Genomic DNA, 23,010 nt, shown 5'->3' on the forward strand with positions numbered 1-23,010 from the left:
TCTCACGAAGTCCTCGATACACCTTCTTCCATCTTGGTATTCACCTGCCAAACCCGGCGGCGAGCTTGTCTTCTAAGGAGGTTCGTCATGAGTCGGCTTCAGCCTCAACTGTAACCATCCGATGTCAATTATTCCAATTCGCAGATTTCAGGCCGTTGGTTCAAAGCCATGTTGTCAGTTGCGGTTTATGGTTGTTGGCCGGCACCAAAAGGCATACATAACAATTCCTCGGGGGATGATATGGCGGATGAGAAATGCCGTCACAGGAATGCATGATTATTGCCAGAGGCATGATACGAATAGGCAAGACTCCGCGGTGCACTGTGCTTACTAAACTATAGGGTGCAACCACAGACGGAGTAGCTCCTTTTGCACAGTTTACATGCATGTCAACTCAACTGTGTCACCAAGAATGCCCGCGTCGTCAGCCTTCAAGCCCCGGGGCCAGATTCATGTCCGGCTTCGGGATATAGAAGCCGCTATATCGCACCGGAGATTTACGGTGAGTCGTGTTCTAGCATCTTTTACGAGTCACCAAGTGCGCGAGAGTCGGGCGGTCTGTTTCTCGTTCCACTTTTTATTAGTGTTATTTTTGAAGCGCCTGATATGATCATATTTCAAGTTACTTGGTGAGGCCATATCGAGGTGGCATCTCGTGCTTGAATGCCAGTCTCGTGAACCGGGTAAGCGTACCGTCGAACGACACCATCTGCAGAGTCCTTGGCGTTCTCCAAGGGACCGGTCTCGATCTTTTAGCACAAAATCTTGAGCTTCTGGCTTTGAATCTGAATTTAAACATTACTGCAAAGTTACAAGATCATTAAAACGCGGGGAAGGAGACAGACGCAGGAACTTAGGTCTTCACAGTAGAGAGAACTGACGCCTTGGCGGGCCACACTGATGACTCCTTGCCGATCGGCAAAATCCGCCCTAAAAGCTGACTTGACACGATCCGGGAGTGCTGCTAGTGCTGCTGCTGCGCGCGCCTTTGGGACGACACGACTATTTTAGTTCGGAACTTGAATCTAGTCCCGATATCCGCTGGTGAATAATGGTAAGCTGGAGTAATACGGGGCAACTCTCCCAGCGCTACCCACCTATGCGAGACCACGAGATACGGGCATCCATACCGATTGGCTGTACGGTAAGAAAAACTGGCAAATAGAGGTCACAAATTCCAAGTTACACAAGGCAGCCGGGGGTATGAGGGTTCATGCTACAACCACATTGAGATTTGTCCTCAACGGTTACCTTAATCTATGATCTATATGTTCACCCCTGATACGCAAGCCGGACAACATCGCAACTACTACAGCTTGTCTGGTTGACCAGTCACTCTTATAAGGTCCGTCCTCCCCCCGCTCCCCCAATAAAAGGATCTGAGAGACTCATCAAGCGATGACGATCATCACCATCACCATGTACTTGAGAGCCGCGACCGCCCTGTCCTCGGCATCACAACCTGCTTCTCCTCCATGCCAGAAGCATAGCTGAGTTGAGTCATCCTGCCGCTGACGACAGCCTGGCCATTGCCAAGCCTTGCTGTGGGTCGAATGGTCCCCGCTTATACTCAACTCCACGAGATATAGAGCATGATACCTGCCCCAAGCGCAACGGCAACGAACTGCGCCAGTGTCTTTTGAGCTTCCGCCTTCTTGTTCGGTCCAGTTTCGAGCAGCTCGGGTATCACCCCAACGGTCCCCACGTAGAGGAACGTCCCGGCGGTAAATGGCAACAGCATGTCGCCCCACGTCAAGCTCGTGCCATATAGACCATCCTTCATGCCCATGGAGTTGCCTTCAGAATTACCGCCGAATTCCTGAACTGCGATTCCAATCAATGTCCCCAAGAGCGCACCAGAGGCTGTAACGAATTGTGCGCCAATTGCCGCTCTTTTCGAAAATCCAGACTGGATCAGAAGGGCGAAGTCGCCAACTTCGTGAGGGATCTCATGCAGGCCAACAGCTAACATATGTCAGTATAGCCTCCGCGAGCTGCTTGAGATGATACTGACCAAGAGCTGTTGTGGCCCCAATTGTAGGCGACGCATAGAACGAGGCGGACATGGCTAAGCCGTCCGTGATATTGTGGGTGAAATCAGCACTGGCCGGTATTGTTAGCATTCTAATGACCAAGAGAAGCACACTCAGAAGATGCAACTCACATCATGTTGAGATAGCCCCCTAGTTTGACGGATGGGTTGATGTCCTTCTCAGCCTTGATCTCGACTATTTTCTGGCCCTCCTTGCCCTTCTTGCGCGACTTGACTTCGTTGTTCGATACGTCCACTGCGGTGGAAGAGGCTTTACTAGTTAACTCGTGTCCGCTATGGGTGTGGTTTCCGTGGCTGTGGTCATGCCCCTCGCCACCCAGCGCGATGCGTAGTCCTTTGTCCATGGCAACGAAAGTCATAAACCCAACCAATATTGCGACACCAAGTAGCAGGTTTCGGTTCGGCTCCACAAGCACAAACCGGACATGTTGGGGGCTATCCTCGCCCAGGAAGATCTCCGGGAGTAGATGGAACAAAGTATCACCCATCAAACCACCGACCGCGAACGCTACCATGACGGACAGTGACGCTGGGTCGATGTTGGGCGGACATAATGCCAATAAGAAATTGGGCGGTCCGGATATGTATAGCGTTGCGAGGAGGGCGTTCACGGCAGGGCTGCCTGGAAAGAGCACTGAGAAGATGCGGGATATGAGGGTCGATTCGTCCGAGGAAGCTGCCAGTTTCTCAGTGTTGAGGTCGACTACCACCGGGCATAGCTAAGTGGAGGCAGGAACGAGTCAGCTCGAGTTTGCATGGACACTTTGTGCGATTCGATAACCTACCTGTATTCTTTCCTCTAAGTCTGCAAGGGTGATGCCACCAATTGGCCCAGTAGCATTTTTTGGGTTGCTTGCGACGGAAGCAGAGACGACGCCAATTAAGAGTAATAAAAGCAGCCACCGATTGAGCCCGGAAACGGCCATAATTGCATTCATTTTCTCGTCTTACCAGTCCAGATCTCGGTACGAGATGGGAACACGGAGAAACCGGCTCTGATTTTCATGGCGGCAGCTATTTTATGGCGTGCCAAGCGGGAGCGGGTCGGCTTACAGAGCTGGGACGATAGCTAGCTATCTGAGCCGAGCTCGGATGAGCTTAATTACGTTCGTGTACTTGGTACCGAATGAGCGATGTCAAGTGAGCAGGGGGCCCCGCGTAAGTTTTATCAATCTTATCAGATCTTCCTCCATAGCAAGTCCCACAAAAGTCTTTAACAACTACGTGGATCTTCGCAGGCCTTCCTAACCTAATGGTTTCATGCTCGGATAGGGCTAATTGCAATCGCAAAGCTCGCAGATTTTACCAGCACAGCATACCGTCCGCGTCCATCGCCTGGGAATGAACGTCAGGGTGTAGCCCCAAGACCTTAGCCGGCTTGGTGTTCGTGCTCTTTGTTTCTACAAGGGAGGCACTACCGAGAATGCTAAGCTAATATGATGATTGGCCAAATTAGTACTATGCCTTTTTATTGGTAACGGAGCCGGGTGCTCCTACATCCTCTTTGTTGGCTACAAGAACCCAAACATGTCTTTGCTTTGTCGACACGTCGGCATATCGTTTTGAGAAGATGCATCCATCCGATTTATATCCACCAAGGTATAGGTCCGTGGAGGAAGACGCAAACACGGGCCAACCTGGGACGGTTAGTATAATAGAGTTCGATAAGCCGTCCAAATGTATCGTGGAAGAAGAGAAATATGCGCCAACTGGGCTATTAGTTCACAGAATTAACTTCGAGCATTGCCCCGAGCCAAGCCAACAAGCGCTGCGATCTTATCAAGGGAACTAGATGAAACAACGCCTAGAGCATCGAAGGCAAACCCCTAGGAGTCCACGAAAGGCGAGTGGCTTTCGATCACTTTCATGCTTCCCACGCCCATCTAGTGTTAGAGGACGAGACGTCGCCCGAAAGTGGACCAGCATTTTTCGTGGTGATAGAAGCCACGGAACGCCAGAACAGGATTCTGAACCAGTATCGACCCGATCTTGTCCACAGGCATGGGTGCGGCAACAAAGTCAGTCCGGGGGACTTCTCGCTGGCACTCAAATCATCGAACACAAAATCACCGTCATGGGCGGACATGAAAACTCAGCCCGGGAGTTTGGTAAAATGGTTTGTTATGCGCTTTTCTTTTCAAGTTCTCCTGGCCACGAGATTGAAACCCGAAACGGCACACATTCTAACTCGAGGGGGATGTATGTCCTTAGTTTACATGTCACGAAGACTTATTCGATCCGACTAAAGAGGAGCCGTCGAGTAGAACGCACTGCGTTATTGATGACCAGTCTACCTCGTTGGAAGTTATGTCGACGACGTGGGAAGAATGTTACGCTGCGCTGCTCAAGATGTTTATTCATATTTCGGACGGTATCATCGTTCCGTACAGCGTAGCCCATCATTCGTCCCTAGAGGTTGCAGAGAAAGCGATCAGGTTGTTGATTAGCGAGGCGGAAGGTATCGATCGGTGCATGTGGCCGGTGATTCTGGTGGCGGTGGACGTGGAGCCGGGTGTGGCGCGGGAAGTCCCCAGAGGGACGGCAGAGGAACTAGCGTTTCGCTTGGGGGTGGAACACCATGAATGCTATATAAAGAGAGAAGCGGAGGTTGAGGGGGTTTTCCATCGCCTGGTCAAGCGGATTAGGCAACATCGCTGTCCTAATGCCACGTACCCAAGTCCCTGAGTATTAAAAAGGGGGTGCATTGAAGGATCACTGATGTTCGGGGCAATCCGTGTACTGGAGGACTCGAGTACGAGGGTTACGTTGTTTACGTATCGCTTGTGAACACACACGGCACCCGAGAAGCAAAAAGCTACAGACCTGTGGGACAAATATATCAGTTGTTTTCTGAAATTCCCATTATTTCGAAGGTCGAAGTCCAACAAAGATTTCTATTCAAGAGATGAGCATCCGTATTGGCTAACTCTGCTTCGCAGATTGATCAACTACTACAGTCTGCGCCCTTGAAATGGTATCCTGCCCATGATGCATGGACGCTTTACTATACTCTCTCTCACTATAAACCCGCTCCGTAGAATCAAAGCTTTGATTTTGATTGCCATTGTGTACTCGAGCCCTGGAAGAGGGCGCCAGATCCTGTTTGTTGAAATCCCTGAATGTCCCGCCCCTGAAAGGAACTATCAGTGGAGGCGGCTTGGGGAGGTGTGTTAGGATGAGCACGCAAAGGAATACGATACACAAAGTAGGCAATAGCCAGGGACTACGGATAAACACCCTACCATGCGAATCTCTAATAGACACCAGCGTTACCAGAGATAGACCGATCCCGAGGACCAAGAACAGCGAGGTGCGAAGAATATTGTAGGGCGTCAAACCTTGCCGCTTGGTAAGGACGTAGAGCATCGTCATGACGATTAGGGTGATTCCGGCCGTGGTATAGGTGTACTGGAACTGTTTCGCAAGTGTTAGACTCGCACATGCACGGGTTAACCTGTGGTTAACTAACTACAAGAATGAATCTGTTATTGGTCTCAGTATACGCCTTATACTGCATCTTGACCGGGTCGACCTCCTCATTATCCTCGAAGGGGTCGACTTTGAAGTTGACGAAGATGGAATTGATGACGGTGACGAAGAGATTGTCAATATCCCGCGTGAACCGCTGGTTGATCTCGGGAAATCCCGTCTCGTTGGACGACCAGAACCAATTCGTAATGTTGCCGATGTTTTGCAGGATGTTGGCAATTTCGTTGATGGTCAGCTGATAGGTAGCAGGGTACTGCTTGAAGAGGTGGTTAACTGTGTCGTTTAGCGAGTGAGCCACATCCTCGCTCGTGATGTTGTTGTCATGTGTTGATAGCTTGGCGGCCACGTTCATGAATTCGTCGTTCGCGAAGTCTTGGACTTCAAGCTGCGTTGCGCGTTAGGTTCAGGGGGCTGTATTGATAAGAATTTAGGTGGCATACCAGCTTCCACCAAGTGATGAATTGGGTTGCCCCCTCCATGAACAGAAGCAGGGCAACATGAAAGGGGAAATGCAGGATGGTCCATAACAGCTGCCGAATTCCTGTCATGTGGTGGTGATTCATCCAATCGAAGTAAATCATGAAGAATATGTACACCGTCGTGATTGCAGCTGTCAAAATACCCATGGTCACAGAAGCTGCCCAGGTTATAAGACCAACCAGAACGACAGAAGTTGGGCGACTTACTCCATCCTTGATTTTTGACAATAAGCACCACATTCTTCGCAATGGTGATAACACCCTCTCCTAGGATAATGAGAGTGAGTAGTGTCATGCGCTCGGTCAAGTGCGTGCCCGCAAAGCTGAGGACCTTCCATTTTAGTGCAAGGCCGAGGTTCAGCAACGCCTCGCATGCCGCGATGACATACCACGCGATGAAGATCCGGGGACTTTGTCCATCATTGAAACCAAAAAGAAGACCGAAGTATATAATTGCGAAAAGGAAATGTGACACGGCCACGAGAGTGAGTGGCCATTTCCCGTCTTTGAAATGACGAACATGCCAGATGATCGCGGCATATTGAACCACAAGGACGAGTCTCGAGACCATGAGGATGATTGCTTTCACTGATTAGATATGGCGAAATCATGGAAGTCGGAAATAGGGGTATCCTTACACAATCCTTGAAAGATGGATTTGATTTGGCTGTCAGGGTGAAAACGCGATGCCACAACGGCAAAACCCACCATGACACCGAGATGGACGGTCCGGGCCAGGCGTTCGAAGATGCTGTCGGTCACATATCGAACATCGAATAGTCCGACGAGAAACCAGGTGAACCATAAGATACTATAGTGCGTGATATTAGCAAGAGTTGGTGAGATCAGATACGGCATAGGAGAGGAACATACGTCAGGTAACCCATATATGAGTACAGCTTTGTGTTTTGAGTGACTTCATGAACCTGGAACTTGTCAGAAAATGGCAAGATCGAAGGCAATCTCATCAAACTTGAGATATTTACCGAAGAGAAGACTTCCAAGTTAGCAACAAACCACAAATCATAAAATAGCTGAAATCATGTTTAGTATCCACTGTGTTGGCAATTCTTCTCAAGCCCATACCTCGGAATTGGTCGATGCAGTATGCTACGTCAAGTCAGCTCGTGAAGTCAACATGGCCCCTGAAATTTATACCTTGACAAACTTTGGACAACCGGCAGTATGGTCATGCCTTGAACCCGAGGACTCAAGGTCTTGCACTATGAAATCTTGTTGTGTAATCTCATCATAGTTGGCCACTGGGCTGGAAAAAAAAAGAAGCTTCGTTTGGGCAAGACCGCAGTCATCTTCGTGCGAGGGTTCGTCTAGATGAGACGTCATATCGTTTTGTTCTTGCAGCATCCTGTTTGACGCTGTCTACGAGTTCTGAGGGAAGAAGACAAGAACGTGGAAACGGTCGAAACTTGTGCTTGTGCTTGGGTTTCATGACTACTTAGATATTTCCCGTAAACTGACAGCGGTTCGGATCGAGCCTTGAGAATTCTAATAATGCCGGAGGCGCCGCCGGGTTGAGTCACTGGTAGGGCTTTTTGCCGGGATGGGGAACAGTAGTCATGGTGACAGACAACGTGCCAAGTGAGTCTATTGGGATCCAGCTCGATGTTGGCATGATCGGGACTTTAAGTCATGGCGCTAGATTGAGCTGGCATGAGGCTCATAATATGGGGTTCCTAGAGGAGGTCTGAGTAGTTGACGCGCTGACTGAAAAATGGAACCCACTAGAGCGTCGTCTACGGGCTGTGTGGCTTGAACCGGATCAACTCAATCAACTATTGCCATGTAACATTGCACGTGGGAATCCACAGATTTCAATGACGGTGTTACCTGGTAGACGTAAAGAGACGTGGCCAGCCGAAGTTATAACAATGTCCATGTCAGTCGGAGATGTAGGAGACGGACTGTTTCGATAGCTATAAGTGTAGATGAAAGGAGTAACCATGCCGAGAATAATGTCTCGAATAGGTCATGGTAGTAGGCACTTCAGAATTTGAATTGGGAACCCTGCGAGCCCACTCGCCTGGTCGGTCGGGCTCATTCGGTACTGGGAAGTGCCAGTGAGGAGGCAGAGCTGTGCTGCTGCCATGAGGTACCTTCGACTGACTAGACCGAAGAGTCTCATTGTAGAGTGGTGTCGACAGGTTCCCTGAGGATTCCTCTAGCCTTTTCTTTCTCTAGTACCGAAATCGGTCATATGAAGACAATTTATTTCTACATCCTATATCAACAGTACACTCTGGACTATGAAATTTAGAAACGAATGCGCGCAATCGATCAACATAGTTTACTGTAACAAGTTGGCTCTCGCCTGATGGGCTTCAACACTATCCCTTATTTCGACAAATATAAACTATGTAGTGTATTCCTTCTGCAGCAACTTGGCAATGGTATTGAGTCTGTTGGTTGTTAGCTGCAATTCAATGATTCAGTCTTTCGGAATACTCACTGGATGTTGCTGGTTCCCTCATAGATAGCACCAATCTTGCTATCTCTCCAGTACTTCTCCGCCAGGCCCTCGCGGACAAAGCCCATGCCGCCCATCCATTCGACGGCCAGCCCACTTACACGCTGCGCAACCTGCGATGCGTACAGCTTAGCCATGGCAGCATCCTGGACAAATTCTAGACCGGCCTCTTTCTTTCGGGCGGCATTGTACACCAATGCGCGAGCGGCAGCGATCTCGGTGTACGACTGGGCAATCTGGTGCTGCATGCCCTGGAACTCGCCCACCAGCTGGCCGAACTGCTTCCGGTCATTCCAAACGTACTTAACGGCATTTTCCCACGCACCGAGCGCCAGACCCGTCATTTGCGCCGCGATGCCGATTCGGCCCTCATTCAAGAGTCCAATGGCGTACTTGTAGCCCTCGCCCACTTCACCGAGCAAGTTCTCCTTAGGGATCTCCACCTCGTCAAAGTTGATGACGCACGTGCTGCTGGCCTTGATGCCCAGCTTCTTCTCCTTTTTCGCAATCGAGAAACCCTTGGTGTCCTTTTCGACTATGAAAGCCGTGATACCTCTATGCTTCTTGCTGGGATCCAAGTTGGCAAAGACGATGAAGAAGTTGGCCTCCATCGAATTGGTGATCCACATCTTGCTGCCCGAAATCTTGTAGCCATTGGCCGTCTCGATGGCCTTGGTAGCCAGCGCAAAGGCATCAGACCCAGATACAGGCTCCGACAGGCAGAAGGAGCCGACGGTGTTGGTCGCCAGGGCGGGCAGATATTTCTTCTTGATCTCGTTGCTGCCCCATTTGATGATGGCCGTATTGACCAGCGTATTGTGCACATCCACCATGACGCTGACACTGGGATCGACCCGTGCCAGTTCCTCGATACCGACAATAGCAGCCGTGAAGTTCATGCCAGAGCCACCGTACTCCTCGGGAATCTCGACGCCCATGAAGCCCTGCTCGAAGAGTTGCTCCACCAGGGCCGGGTCCATCTTCTCCGCCTCGTCCATATCGCGGACTTTGGGCAGGATCACATCATTGGCGAACTTGGACACAGCTTCTTGCATGGCCGCCTCGACTTCGGACAGGTGGGATATTGGTGTGGGCGGGATGTCGCTGATGTCGCTGAGGCGACGGGGCGTTGCCGAGAGGCATCTTAGTCTGGTTGGTTGTGTATGAGAATTGGCAATGTAGTTAACGAGTACAGGATTTCGAGCAGGTTGCACTTACTGCTGCGGCGCATTGAACGGTCTTATTGTTCGGTTACAACGTGAGGCTGACGAGACTCTGGCACCTACTCCATTGCCCCGCCGTAATGCGGGACGAAGCACTCTCGCGATAGAAGACATGATTGCAAACAAAGCAGTTGAAAGATCGAACTGAAGAGGATGCAAGAAAAATCAACGTCTTGATATTTCACCAGCAATAGAGTTTTCGGAATGTGCAAGTGTTATGTCCGCCTGTTCGACCATCGATTACGCCCAAATTGCTGCTGTTGCCCCCAGACCTTGACTTCTTAGACAGAGCGCACCACCGGTTAGATTCCGAGGCAGCCCGAGGATAACCTCTAGCAGCCAAAAGAGCAGCCGGAAGCACAGTCCTGGTCGTCAGCTGACGAACGACTGAAGCCGGCATTGTTGACACTTGCCACAGATCATTCTGAAGGTCTTTCTGAAAGCAGTTGCATGTGAAAGGTCGGACATCGGCGCTTGTTATCTCATAAGGTCTGGCTGAATGAGTGAGGCGTCTGAGCTTGAGATAGACGGAGTTAAACCTGGTTGTTGAGCTTGGGCCACCAGCGCCGTTCCTCAGCGGACAATTTTCGAGTCGGCCTGTAGGTATGGATGTACTGCGGGTTCGAGCCTTCGGGACAGCAACTCGGCTCCAAACCACCAGACTCGATCATGGCAGCGCCAATGCTCAGATACATATCCCTATCGTTCGCACGGCGGCCAACGGTGCCATCAGCGCTCCCCCAACACCTCTCACCGTCCCGATTATTCTCGACCACACCAGCACCAAATGCGACGCTGAACCAAGTCCTGCGAGTCCGTCTCCCCCATGATATCCACGAAACATGCTGCAAAAATACTAACAATTCATCCAGGGCTGTCGTCAAGGCAAGCGCGCTCGCCACGCCGTCTCCCCAGCTCTCGCCGGGCCTGACTGCCCCCAACTCAAAGGAGTGTGTCTGAAAGTCGGTATCCAACGCCCTAAGAAGCCCAACTCCGGAGAGCGGAAAACGGCCAGAATACGCTTGAGTAGCGGCGCTATGGTTACGGCGTACATCCCCGGTGAGGGCCACAATATCCAACAGCACAGTGTCGTCTTGGTGCGAGGTGGGCGCGCCCAGGATTGTCCCGGTGTGCGGTACCATTTGGTTAGAGGAGCTTTGGATTTGGTGAGTTCATGTCAAGCTTTCCTTAGGATTTGCACCTTCACGTTCACGACGGTCCAAAGCCGGGAAGATTTGGAGAAGATTTGGAGCGAGGTTGGAGTTTGGTTGCTAAGGGGTTACTTATAGGGTGGTGTTGCCAACCGAACGACGAGTCGTAGTAAATACGGAACCAAGAAGCCCAAGAAGGCTTCGGTAGGAACATAGACGCGACAATATGGTGCAGGATTGGTGGTGGCTATAGGGATCGGAGGTCCCGTGTCATGATTAGGACAAGGGGTTACAATCACGTCAATAATCGGCCACAATTGTAAATCATGTTGTTGTACCATAGAAGAAGCAATCCGGCGTCAGATTCGAACGATGACCTGACCCATGAAATGTGAAGTATCTACACACGAAGAAGTCTGGATTTCCAGTCCGATTTAGAAAAACCTGTCACGCCTATCATCCCCCTAAGTGTTTCCGTTCCCTCTTGAGCCGGTTAACATGCACGCGATTGAGTTGTCATGAACCCACCATTATAGCAATACTAATCTTACAAAATTCCAAATTGATGTGACACCTAATCCTGTTGGTTCTCGTATCCCTCAGGCTTTTCCAGCCCGTTGAGCTCAAAATATCTTGCGGTGCCTGATTCACGGTGAGCTCGGATTTGGAATATTGTAGTTCATGACTTACAAGAGTAGCCCTTCCAGTCAAAGTTATCCTTAGGGTTGCAATGGCATCCGAGATCGATGCGAGTTTTCTCGCCAGTCGGGCAATGGGTGAAGGGTACGTGGTAGTAGGCAATATCGTTGAAGAAGTGAATCTCCTCTTTCTTAAGCATGAGACCGGCAGCGATGGAGTGGACAGGAGCATCTCCCCATCGTTCGTAGAAGAAACCACCGTCCTTGTCAAGAGCCTCAAAGAAGTCGGTGTAAGCCTTCGATCGCAGCCAGTTCAGGTTGCCAACTTCGAAGTTGGACCACTATTTCCATGTTAGCAATGGTGTCATTTTGGATTGGATTGGATGCTGTGTTGCATACGAAGTGGCAGTGATTGTACGTGTCACCGCCGTCGTCGCTGAGGAACCCCATCGAGTTGCCCTCAACAATGTGTTCGGGGTGGTTTTTCATGAATTTCTTGACACTGTCCCAGAGAGTGGGGATAGTTTCGACATATTCGTACAAGCTGAGCACGAAGCTGTACTTCTTCTTGTTTTCGGCCATGAACCGGAAGGGGTCGTAGTGGATGTCGCAGAATAGTTCAATGCTGGGCTCAACACGCCAGTACCATTCGTAGTTCAACATCAGAGGCTGTTGGAAGAAAAAGCCGGACTCGAAGCGGCACATGTGACGATAGCTGACCGAGTCGCCGTAGATGATCTTTCGCTGGGCCATATCCTCGCGCACCTTCTTAGCCTTGTCTTGGTCGATGAAATCGGGGAAGGACCAGTGCTCATGTGGGATTTCGCCGTAGAAGGTCTTGCCCGACACCAAGGATGTGGTGACTCTCTTGAATTGGGCGTCGAATGGCTTGTCGTTGAGGAAGACCCAGTCGTAGTTGTATCGCCGATTGAATCGGTCCTCGACCTGGCGGATCGATCGCGCAATGTCCCATACATCGCTGTTTCGTGCCAAACTGACAAAGGTGGCATTCATGCGGGGCCCTGGAGCCGTACCGAGAAGGTTGTCCCATCCAGCATCCGCCGGCGTGAGTGCCATTGGGGCTTCGGCAAGGTCGCCATGGGCAGTCGAATCCTTGATATCGCCATAACTACTGCTGCCTTTGCCTTTGGTGCTCTGCTTGCTGCCAGGTATGTCCTCCTTGGATGTGCCTGCTGATGACGATGATTCTATGCCTGTCGAGCCGAAGCCAGTCGATTCCTTTTCGCCTGATGGCGCGCCTTCAGTTTTCCCCAAGCCTGACGAACTCGAGCCTTTACCCACCCCAAAGTTATCGGGCGTCAGCGGTAGACCCTGGGGTGAGGAGTGCGAGATGAAGTAGAGGACTGCGATAAACTTGATGGGTCTATTAGTATGGCAGCCTGGGCAGTAATAGCGCAACGGATCAGGATAATGACGGGCAACCTACAAAGAAAGCGAAAAGGATGTATCGCACAATACGTGCGCTACCAGCCGCCATGTTGCCCAAATTGATGCACAATTGGATACGTCGTGTCGGAAAGAACGTTGGATCGCGGAAATTGCAAACGGAGTTGCCAGATTTCAAGGGTTCGTCGAATGCTGCTCGACGCGGAATGCACAGTATCGAGGATTCGCTGCAAGGTTTCGCGTAAAAGGGGTTTGTGCGGGGCGAGGCACTCAAGCATTCAAATCATGCTGATCATCTTCCACTTGACAGGAATTAAATAATGAGAAGTAGGTAAGGTAAGGTAAGAAAAGAAGCAGGATGGGGAATCGAAGAAAGTGCCAAAGCACAACTAGAGGAGAGTACACAGCTGAAGTAAGACAATGAATGAGGCTTGTCATCCAAGATACCTTAGCTTTCTAAGTTCTATTAGTTGAGGATCGACCGCGCGTAACTGCCCCTCAAGCTCGTCCGTAACCCTGGGTACGATGGAGCTTTTCTGTCAGCCATGAGGTGTCTCCTAAAGTGAATCGATTCCAGCGGTCAATTCAATGTTCCAGCGGCCAACAGGCCACTATCCATAGATTCTACCCAGGATCCCCTATTTGGGTCTAGCTGCTGAAGTCGTATCCCTGCCAGGCCCTTGCAGTCTAGAACACGTCGACCCCAGACCTCTCCTTCCCCTGTAGAGCGCCTTCCCGGCTTGCGTACAATTCCGATGTCTTGTCGTGTGGCAGTCAGTCTTCAATTTCATGTATACCCCACAAGCGTCAATATCGGGCATACTCATCTTTCTTTTTGCTTAACATTTCTCTTAGGAAGTTTGTCCTTCCACCTGCTAGATGCACTGCCTGTGGTGACAACTTCATCCTGAGACACGCAACCCTTCCTTATCTGTACCTTACAATCTTGTTACCAATGCATACTGCCGAGGTCATTGTATGGACGTTTGTACGCCCCCAGCCCTGTTAGCACAAGCGGTCTTCTGCAGCTGCTCATCAAAACTGGTGTCAATCTCCTACGTATCATTATGCTACTGGTTACTGGGGAAGCGGCAGTAAGTGCCTAGGGGTAGCTGAATCAAGTCCGGAACTATGGGGTCCTGAAGCAAACTCTATTTCATTTGTACCTTTGTGCAAGTGCGCATTATAAACCAAATCCATGATGGCTGGCATCCCTCCTGAATCCTGGCATCCAACGCCGCTATGACGTAGTTACAATTGAGCCGCTACAGTGTATATTGTTGCTCACGTGTGTGTCACCTCCTCGCCATCCGATCCCCAACTACTCAACAACTCTTCCGAACTCTAAATGACCCGTCATGCCACGCTGGGGATATACCGCTTGTATAGAGGTTCGAACCATTCTTTGTGGTACTACGCTTACGATTCTAAGGTCGTACAGCACTTGAAGCTACCTTCCTTAACATGCGATCTTGAGTTCGAGTTTCTCCATTGCCACCTGGAATATCAGGCTCACTGATCCATGAAGTGTACTTAAGGTATATGAAAAGCGATGACAACATTTGGCTTCTTTCCCGTTTGCAGGAAAAAAACATGTGAAAGTATCCTAATGAACTGAGTCGCTTTGGTTGCACAGTCTTATTGTGAATTTCAATAAGCCCAATGGGTTGACAGTATGGTTTTGCCCACAACAATTTCCTCAGCATTTGCGCAACTGGTCCTCTTCAAATATGAGTACCCAGTATAAGAGTACTATGATAGGCTAAGAACAAGGAGATGTAGTCTGCGTCCCTGAGAAGAGAGTGCATATTCCAAAAACCCAAAGCCATGAGCGCATTGTTCTCTAGAGTTTTATGATGAGCATGTTTTACGTACGGCATGTCATAATCATATTTTTCAGAGACGCGAAAAGGAAGAATTGGTGCAAGTACAGCATTTCTCCAAACTTTGCAATATAGCCATAGTCGGCTGTTGCCCTATTCGCTGCCGACTTTCATCCTGAATGAAACAGGGGACTATGTGTCAACTACCTCTCACCACTCACGTACTCTATCCCTACATTATTCAAGTTGTCAATTTGGCAATATATAACAATGGATATGTGTAAGCATGTTTGGAGTATAGTAATTGCAGATTTAATAAGTCGCCTAACAAGTACTAAAAACCGAAGTAGTTGAAGAGTGCGTTGTACCCATGCTGTGTGGGCTAGAAGTTGGGTCACTAACATCCTGAGGACGTTCTTTTGAAGTTACAAAACAGAACAGCACCTATGTATTAAAGCAAGTTCAGTGACTCTTTGGAATGACCTCTCCTTGCCAAACTCAACCCTTCTTACGTTGAAGTTATAGTGGTTAGGCTTCTTATTGGAATATCGGATGTCAAGAATAAGCCCATAGCAACCGTCCCAGAGGGTAAAGGTCGGAGATAGTATGGAATCTTCGGCACCGGAATAATATTAAACCGCACTTGCCCATTGAGCTTCGGTGGGGTGCCATGCGTTTGAACAATGGCTTCAAATCCACCTGCATGTAATGTAATTCATCATCGCCAACCGTGCGGCGTCGAGTTCGTTCGTGTCAACACTTGTCAAACTCTTCGCAAGCCCTACTTCATTCTTAACTTGCACCGAATCAACGGTGCTTGCCTTCTGCTTTACTCTCTTTATCACGAAATTGTGTAACTGGGATCGCAAAGCTGCACTGCGCTTCACGACTAGGCGTTCTGTCGTGTTTTTTGATCTTTCACTTCACCTTCGCATCATGATTCAGCACCTGGACGACGTTACTATCCGACCAGTTCCCGAGTTATCCTAGTTGGTGAGTGGTCTCTACTGATTTTACTACCTAGTGCCTGCTCTTTTTTTGGTCCTGCAACCAGCCTGTACCAGCAAGTGCTACTTCCCACAGGCCATCCCCGCTGCCTACCCCACGTTCCTCGCATTCTTCAATCGCAACGCAGCCTGACATAGACAATACTTTTCCCTGGGGTGGTCTGTCAAGACCTTGATGCACACCAAGGACCTTGTCTGTTTGTCTCAAGTCAGCGTGGGGCTCCAGTCACAAAGAGGAATATTGCGGATTGAGAAGTGAAGCCCTGCTGGGGATCTTTAATCCCACTGTCTTAGCTGAACCCGGAGCGCCCCTCCTTCCACCTTTGTTATACCAATTTCTCTTATGCACTTTTGCGCAAATTACCACACAGTTACTTAAAGTCTTGATTACATCCCACTGATTCACGAGTTTAGCTCTTTCACCAATTTGTTTGAGCTTCGCTTTCAGGAGCATCCCTCTTCTACAAGGCGCCACCCACTTTTTCAAGATGGCGGGTCACAACATGGCCGCGCCTGGCTTCAGCCAGTCGTATGATCCATTTGCTGAACTGTCCAGACATGATGATGATGCGGACGCGTTGGATTTCGAAGATACCTACGATGGTCTGGGCGACCAGCTTGATGAGACGGACGACGCCTTCAACGACGATACCTTCGGTGGTGAAGCTATCAGCAGCTCCAATGCGCCGGTCGGCAGGGATTTCGATTTTTTCGGCTCTACTGCCAAAGTCGCCAACGCCATGGAGGAGGAATACGTCCGCTTCAACCGTCAACCCCCTGCTCCCAGAGCGGCTGCGACTGCCGCTAGCACCAGCACCAATTATGGTCTTCCCGGATACAATCAGGCGTCCTACCCTCCGAGACCCGCTCGAACTGGCTATGAGAAGTATAAAGATCCAGAGCCGACTGCTGATCTTCAGGTCGATGCGTCCATTTGGGGCACTGCACCGAAGAAGGCGGCGACACCAGCTGCCGCGAACCCGAGTCAATATGCTCCGCCGCCCGCTGGTCGAAAGATGATGAGCCTAGAGGAAGTTGAGGCAGCCATGCACGCAGCCAAGCCTGCTGTGATGCCGCAACCTCAAGTGCAAGCCCAACATCCGCCCCACTTCGCTTCGCCGCAGCCTCAAGTTCAGTTTCAATCTCAGCCCCCGCCGCAGTTTGGTCGTCAAGATTCGGTCGACTACAGATACCAGCAGCCTGAGGGCCAGTCGCAGGTATTCCAGTCGCACGATGTCCGGCATACTGCGCAAGCACAGGGTGGTCCGCATGGTCATCCGATTACCATCTTGCAGCGCCCCTCGTCCAAACCTGTACCGGCTGGACCGAGCATGTCTAGCTCGCTTCCGCAGCAGCAGCAGCATCTCCAGCAACCTTCGATGTCAGGTCCGACTCAGATCCTGCAGAACCCTAGTCGCATGTCGGGCGATGCCGCGCGGATGGGCTACCCTGCGCAGCCGACGCACCCCATGCACCAGATGCATCGCTCCCAGAATTCCTTCTCCCGCCAGCCACAGGCTGTCAGTCATCCAGCTCAGCTGCCTGCCATGTCGGATCAGGACAAGGCCACATATCTGGAGGCTGAGGCACGGCGCGCAAAACGGAATCACAAGATCTATATTCTTAGCAAGGATAATGGCTTGATGACGCCGCATGACAAGAGCTTCATCACCAGGATCCAGCTACAGCAGCTTGTCTCGGCCACGGGAGACCCGAACGAATACGGCACTGATGCGGCGTTGGCTGAGGACTTCTACTATCAGGTCCATAGCTCTTTGGCTGCTCAGCGACCCAACCCGAGCCAACCCCTGAACAACTTTGCTCAAACGTATCTCTTCCAGACCGGCAATCGACATGGTGGCATGAGACGCCACAACCGCGGGCCTGAGAACCACATGCAGCGTATGGAGCAACAGGTGCAGCGTGCTGTCGAGGCCGCCAAGAACAAGCCCAAGAACAAACAGCTTGTGATTGAAGGCAGTCTCGGAAAGATTTCTTTCAGTAACGCGAAGACGCCGAAGCCTCTGTTGAATATCAAGCGAACTGAAAGCGGTACCGAGGTCAACCGGCCTGCAAGTACTCATCATCGCACCCCGGCGGCCACTGGTGTCACAGATCGTAAGGTGACTTTGCGCGCTATCGAGTCTGTCTACATGATTCTCATGAAAATGGAGGATCATGAGCGGACCATGCCACCTCTGGCCAATGGCGACACCGATCAGGAATCCGTGGAACGACAATCTGAGTGGCAACTTGTCGCAGAGAAGCTGAATAATCAGCTGTGGGATGCCCTGAAGGTCCACGAGCCGATTGGTGCTAACGCCGTCCATCCGTTCATCGCCTTCATATCTTACCCTAAGGGCAAGAAGGTCATTCCTCGAGTGTTCAGACAGCTCAGTCACGAGCAGCGAACTACCATCTTGACATTGATCGTCGTCCACCTGGACCAACTCGATGTTGTTCAGGGAGCTCAAGTTCAGTCGGGTGAACCCATCAATCTGAGCGCTGCCATGCGTGAGAGCATCGAGGCCTTCTCCATGGCTGTCATGCCGTGTCTTTTCAACCTTCTTAATGACACTGAACTCCACATCGTTACTGCCGTACTTGGGATCATCATTCAGAAGCTGAGCATTGACACCATCGCTCGTACGCGTATTGGCATATCTATGTTAACTATGATTCTCAGTCGTGCCGAAATCATCAAGGAGGCCGGGTTGGCCAATGAGCAAGCTTGGCAACAATGGTCCGTAACTCGAATTCCGTAGTGCGTTTCAAGCTAACATCGTGCTAGGGTTGTTCAATTCAACGACTTCTTCAACCATCTGGAACCCACTCTTCCCAATATTTTCCCCGGCAGTGTCACATCCGGAGAGGATGTCTACGTCTGGCAGTTCCTCGCCGCCATTGGCATTGGAGCCAGTCCTGACGAACAGCAACGACTGGTTCTTGCCGTCAAGGACCGAGTAATGGACACTGTTGCTCTGTCGAAGACGCTTCCTGCCGATATGGCCAAGCAGCGTCTGGACAATGTCAACTTGTTCATGCGATCCATTGGCCTCGACGTGGAGCTCTTGCAGTGAAGAGAGATATTTTTTACAAAATGCTGTTGGACCAGGATTTGTCCAGACAAGGGGATTTATAGGATGGGGGCGGGGACAACTGGGCTTGGATTTCAACCGAGAATTGATAGTTGGGCCACGTTACGAACGGCGCATCAACGGCAGTATGCAGTGCGAGCAGGTGGTTCTGTAAATCATCTTTGCCCGTGGATCGTGCCCTCCGGTGTCAACATTGGTGGACTTTACGACTGACGCGAAATCAAGCTGGAATTCAGCAAACATGTCTATAGAGGTCACAGAACCCGGTGGCACTCAAATGAAAATGATCTGTGGGTGATGGAAATCTGGAAATTATCATCCGGCTAGTCGAGTCATCATACATTGTTAGAGTAGAATAGCATTGGTACTTACGTAGTTGCAGATGAAGAAGTAAATCCATTGGGATGAAATCAAGTTTTTACCTCCTCCTACGCCTGCCTATGTGAGATGCAGCCATGAAATGCCGGACCAAGCAAGCGACCTTTTCCCTCCATGTCTCTGTACGGGAGAAACAAAGCTAATACATGAGGCAGTCCCTACAGGACTGCAATCGGGATCATAGTTCACAGGATCTAGGCATCACTCCTTGTGAAGATCAACAGCGCCGAAAGAAAACTTCATCACCTGTACCTTCTCCAGGATCCACGTCACGGTCTCACTTCCCCTTGGTGCCCGTTGGCTTCTTCGCCGTCGATGCAGCCGCAGTCGCCTTTCCCTTGCCCTTGGCAGCAGCCGGAGCAGCCTTCTTGCCCGTTACTGCCGAGATGCCTCCCTCGAGATGCTCCTCGCTCTTGATGAACTCAATGTCCTCATCTTTGACGGCCGCGGCCGTCGAACCGTAGCCCTCGAGCACACCATCGCGGTTCTTGCCTGCAACAGCTCGCAGAAAATCCTCCTCGCCCCAGCGTGTGGTCAGCTTCACGGCCTCCTTCTCCAGATCTGCGTCCTCGGCCTTCAGTATCTTGCTCTTGCCGTTGGCATCCCCGGGCTTGGCGCCGCCCTGGAACAGGAGCGTGTTGTCGTGCAGTGTCCAGGCTTCGTCCTCTTCTTCGCCGATGTACTTGAGCCGCTGCCAGGCCTCCATCTGCACGTGCCGCAGGCGGTCCGTCATGGTCTCTGTGACGACTTCACCGCCGGTCAGGGCACTCTTGACCGTCATGGTGATCGCCTTGGCTGCTGCTGGGGTCGGCCCGGTCTTGCCGTCGAGGGGCCCTTGACCGAGCCCACCGTCACGGGGGCGGTTCAGGCGCTCTTGTTCGATTTGCGCGTCGAGGTGGTGCATTTGGGGGCGAAGTTGGATCTCCGAGGTTGCGGGGGTTAGGTGGAGGTTTCCTATTGGCGTCAGCTATGCCACTTACGTGGTAGTATATGTATGTTAGAAAGACTCACCCCCTTTGAATACACCAACCATCCACCGACAATCCTCCCCGCTGCCCACCATGCCTCCCAGCGTCTGCGTCCGTAACACCTTATCTTGCCGCACTGCCTCGCTCCAATCGTAGATCTCGCGGTCACCCTCGCCTCGTCTTCCGTTTCTCGCAGGAGGCACGCCAACTCCAAAGCCACCAGCCAGACCGTGACTGCCTCCATTTTTGGATCCCATGGACTTCTGCAGCGCGCCGCCCCATTTCATGCCCTTGTCGCGGTCGAACCCGGCGTCTTGGTACGGCAACGGCACGTCGACTTCGATCATGCCAGAGGATGGCTTGATGCGCACTTCTTGGATGGACGGGTATGACGTCGCGGCCGCGCCTTGCTTGTTGGGGTGTTGGAGGATGAAGATCTTGCGCGTCGAGGGGAGACTCGGGTTCGTGAAAACATTGTAGGATGCTATTATTGGGTCGGGGTCGTCGCTGCTGTTGGAACTCGCCACGGGTCTTGCCTCCTCCGGCTTAGGACTGGGGTTGTCGACCTCCATTCTTCCGTCGTTCGGTGGACTAAAAATATGAATTGCAACAGATCTTGAGCTTGTTGCAGGACATCTGGCCAAGGAAATGACTCTCCCAGACAGGGAGAGCTTGAAATTTTGGTGGGGTAGATGGCAGATCCTATCTTATCAGTAAATGCGTGGGGTCTATCTTATCGTTTGCTGGGCGAGTCCACTTATTCTCTCACATGCGATGGTTCTCCTATATCAGCCTAGAGATGGTAGGGTCACTAGGGCTTGGATTTAGTTCAACACCTATATCAGCCATAACAACTCTACAGTACTTAAATCGCTAGGTATTCAGGTATTCAACCTGCCACACAAATTTTACTATTTGAATCAGTTGTTGGGGCATGTTCACATCTCTTGTTTATTCTGAAAGCTCCTGGGTACTCCCTTGTCTAAAAAGAGCTGTGGTTGAATTGCCAGACTGATTTGGGTGGGTTACTTTCCCTCAACACGATGTTTAATGAGGTTGGCGAAAGACACCCCGTATAAGCTACCCTTCAAGTTAATACATACATTTTACTCCTACAATGGCTCTAGAATATATTTCCAAACGATGGTAGCTAGCTTGTTAGACCTGGTTTCTCCTTCATAAATTGTTTTCATGACGTGAAGATTGAAATCATAAATAGTAAGGCTCTGCCCACCAGAACGCCGTTTCATTTTTCCTTTTCAATGCCATCCCGAAGTAGTTGTTTCCTAAGTAAACAGGAAAGGGAAACAAGTACATAGTATCGGCGTGATTAAATTTCACACTGTTGCGTTAAAGTGTGACTATTCCCAACTCAGCTTGCCACAAGGGGTCTTATGACAGCCAGGGCCTTCTGTACAAGCCTATTTCTTATCTTGCATCCATCTCTTCTTTCTCCGGGACGTTCTACTCGAACACATAGCCAACGAAACAATCCAATTTTCATTATTGAATATCAAAGCGCCATCTGTTGGTCAGTGTATCAGGTAAGAATTGTTCTTTTGTGTCAACGCAATGAGGTGTCGTCGTAGGAGCGGCATAGTGGTCTCCCCTCGAAGGTATGTTACCGCAGCTGTCTCGAAAAATGGTGGTTAATGCTATCGGGATTCAGGTTTCCCGATCGTCTCCTTTGTCATAATACAATATAATAAAGTATTTGCATAATGGTTAAGCGAATGGCAAGCTTCTATTTGGACGAATTCGTGAGCTTCCAGCTCTAGGGGCTCGCTTCAGCGGAGTTTTGCGAAGACTCAAGATAACGTACACGGGGAGTTGCTCTGCGTGACAAAACATGCTGCCTGAAGAGATCATGGTACGTAGTTAAGATTATACTTACCCACATCACTATAAAAAGAGTATCAAGAGCCTTATTCTGCCCGTCTGCCTCGTGAAAGCCACACAGGGACGTACGACCAATGCGAAAAGCACATATGGATGCAAAACTCGGCAGGACACCCAAAGTATTGCAAAACAAAAGAACAAAAAAAAGAAGCCTCTACTAAAGCTTCTAATTGGTAACTATTTATTTGTTCCTCTCTTCCTCAATATGCATATTGAGTACCTGTGGGCGCAGGAACTTTTCGAGTGGTCCACAAAACAGTATCAGCATGCCTCTTCGTTCTGTGAAAGTCCAAGAAGAAAGCTCAGGGCTGGATACAAAAGCAAATAACCTGATACTCATCATTATCGTCAAATCCCAATATTACAGAGAACATGCTGCGGAGAAACGTTCAGCAGCCATCTATTTTCATGGTCACTGGCATGGCATTCGTCAACGTATTGTTGAAATAACGTTCGATGCTATCGGCATGCCAGTAAGTTGGGTCTTTCCTTCAAAATCATGTTCTGAAGATGTCTTCGATGGTCTTGTTCATATCTTAGTCATCCTTCAACTCATCCAACCAAGCCTGCCTTACCCAATCAAGGGCGTGGACGCGCATTGCTTTCCATGTCTTCAAGCCCAAACGCAAGCCGGGTAATAATCTTCGAAATTGGTTGGATCATCGAGTTTGTTGTCACCAGTCGTCTGCGTCACGATTATACCGTCCTGGTATATCCATTAGAAAGAACGGATAAGAGACCAAAGCAATCAGGTACTTAGCATGCATATCAGCTTTTTGACCTCCTCACGTTTGTGAATATATTTGCTTGCGCGGATTAGATGAGCTACGTCCTGGGGATTGCGAGTGAGGACCAGGAGGGATCGGTTCCGTTTGAGCATAGTTTGAGCCTAGATTATTCATGGAGGTTAGT

At 50.3% G+C, this 23,010-nt stretch overlaps 8 protein-coding genes across 8 annotated transcripts; 3 read left to right on the top strand and 5 right to left on the bottom strand.

The window, feature by feature from the left end:
- Positions 1 to 1,148: 1,148 nt before the first annotated feature.
- BCR38DRAFT_432272 (ZIP zinc transporter-domain-containing protein) lies at positions 1,149 to 3,094 on the bottom strand. Its single transcript, XM_040860172.1, has 4 exons — positions 2,839 to 3,094; positions 2,165 to 2,772; positions 2,015 to 2,103; positions 1,149 to 1,965 (listed from the first exon to the last, which is right to left on the bottom strand). Exons 1-4 carry the CDS (start codon positions 2,989 to 2,991, stop codon positions 1,571 to 1,573), a joined length of 1,245 nt encoding a protein of 414 aa, XP_040716421.1. The 5' UTR covers positions 2,992 to 3,094; the 3' UTR covers positions 1,149 to 1,570.
- Positions 3,095 to 4,064: 970 nt separating this feature from the next.
- BCR38DRAFT_432273 (uncharacterized protein) lies at positions 4,065 to 5,080 on the top strand. The gene is made up of 3 exons (XM_040860173.1): positions 4,065 to 4,169; positions 4,265 to 4,926; positions 4,993 to 5,080. The coding sequence occupies exons 1-2, from the start codon at positions 4,128 to 4,130 to the stop codon at positions 4,736 to 4,738; spliced, it is 516 nt and encodes a 171-aa protein (XP_040716422.1). The 5' UTR covers positions 4,065 to 4,127; the 3' UTR covers positions 4,739 to 4,926; positions 4,993 to 5,080.
- Positions 5,081 to 5,194: 114 nt separating this feature from the next.
- BCR38DRAFT_294854 (uncharacterized protein) lies at positions 5,195 to 7,058 on the bottom strand (the record flags this gene model as incomplete). The annotated part of the gene is made up of 7 exons (XM_040854487.1): positions 5,195 to 5,467; positions 5,523 to 5,927; positions 5,983 to 6,179; positions 6,229 to 6,603; positions 6,660 to 6,832; positions 6,895 to 6,947; positions 7,008 to 7,058. Coding segments are annotated over 7 exons (1,527 nt in total), but the record flags the coding sequence as incomplete, so codon positions are not given.
- A 1,171-nt stretch (positions 7,059 to 8,229) lies between these two features.
- BCR38DRAFT_432275 (acyl-CoA dehydrogenase/oxidase) lies at positions 8,230 to 9,747 on the bottom strand. The gene is made up of 2 exons (XM_040860174.1): positions 8,489 to 9,747; positions 8,230 to 8,438 (listed from the first exon to the last, which is right to left on the bottom strand). The coding sequence occupies exons 1-2, from the start codon at positions 9,559 to 9,561 to the stop codon at positions 8,393 to 8,395; spliced, it is 1,119 nt and encodes a 372-aa protein (XP_040716424.1). The 5' UTR covers positions 9,562 to 9,747; the 3' UTR covers positions 8,230 to 8,392.
- Positions 9,748 to 10,398: 651 nt separating this feature from the next.
- Positions 10,399 to 11,096, top strand: BCR38DRAFT_457472 (30S ribosomal protein S12; the record flags this gene model as incomplete). The annotated part of the gene is made up of 3 exons (XM_040862045.1): positions 10,399 to 10,542; positions 10,602 to 10,895; positions 11,019 to 11,096. The coding sequence occupies 3 exons, from the start codon at positions 10,399 to 10,401 to the stop codon at positions 11,094 to 11,096; spliced, it is 516 nt and encodes a 171-aa protein (XP_040716425.1).
- A 120-nt stretch (positions 11,097 to 11,216) lies between these two features.
- BCR38DRAFT_432278 (alpha-mannosyltransferase) lies at positions 11,217 to 13,515 on the bottom strand. The gene is made up of 4 exons (XM_040860175.1): positions 12,966 to 13,515; positions 11,918 to 12,892; positions 11,571 to 11,859; positions 11,217 to 11,522 (listed from the first exon to the last, which is right to left on the bottom strand). Exons 1-4 carry the CDS (start codon positions 13,014 to 13,016, stop codon positions 11,455 to 11,457), a joined length of 1,383 nt encoding a protein of 460 aa, XP_040716426.1. The 5' UTR covers positions 13,017 to 13,515; the 3' UTR covers positions 11,217 to 11,454.
- A 2,728-nt stretch (positions 13,516 to 16,243) lies between these two features.
- Positions 16,244 to 18,835, top strand: BCR38DRAFT_484714 (topoisomerase II-associated protein PAT1; the record flags this gene model as incomplete). The annotated part of the gene is made up of 2 exons (XM_040863781.1): positions 16,244 to 18,498; positions 18,547 to 18,835. 2 exons carry the CDS (start codon positions 16,244 to 16,246, stop codon positions 18,833 to 18,835), a joined length of 2,544 nt encoding a protein of 847 aa, XP_040716427.1.
- A 420-nt stretch (positions 18,836 to 19,255) lies between these two features.
- Positions 19,256 to 20,870, bottom strand: BCR38DRAFT_368428 (Sin-like protein conserved region-domain-containing protein). Its single transcript, XM_040857255.1, has 2 exons — positions 20,243 to 20,870; positions 19,256 to 20,185 (listed from the first exon to the last, which is right to left on the bottom strand). Exons 1-2 carry the CDS (start codon positions 20,769 to 20,771, stop codon positions 19,509 to 19,511), a joined length of 1,206 nt encoding a protein of 401 aa, XP_040716428.1. The 5' UTR covers positions 20,772 to 20,870; the 3' UTR covers positions 19,256 to 19,508.
- Between the last annotated feature and the right edge of the window lie 2,140 nt (positions 20,871 to 23,010).

Source organism: Pseudomassariella vexata (assembly GCF_002105095.1).
Source record: "Pseudomassariella vexata strain CBS 129021 chromosome Unknown BCR38scaffold_6, whole genome shotgun sequence".
In the NCBI taxonomy this organism is placed as follows: domain Eukaryota; kingdom Fungi; phylum Ascomycota; class Sordariomycetes; order Amphisphaeriales; family Pseudomassariaceae; genus Pseudomassariella; species Pseudomassariella vexata.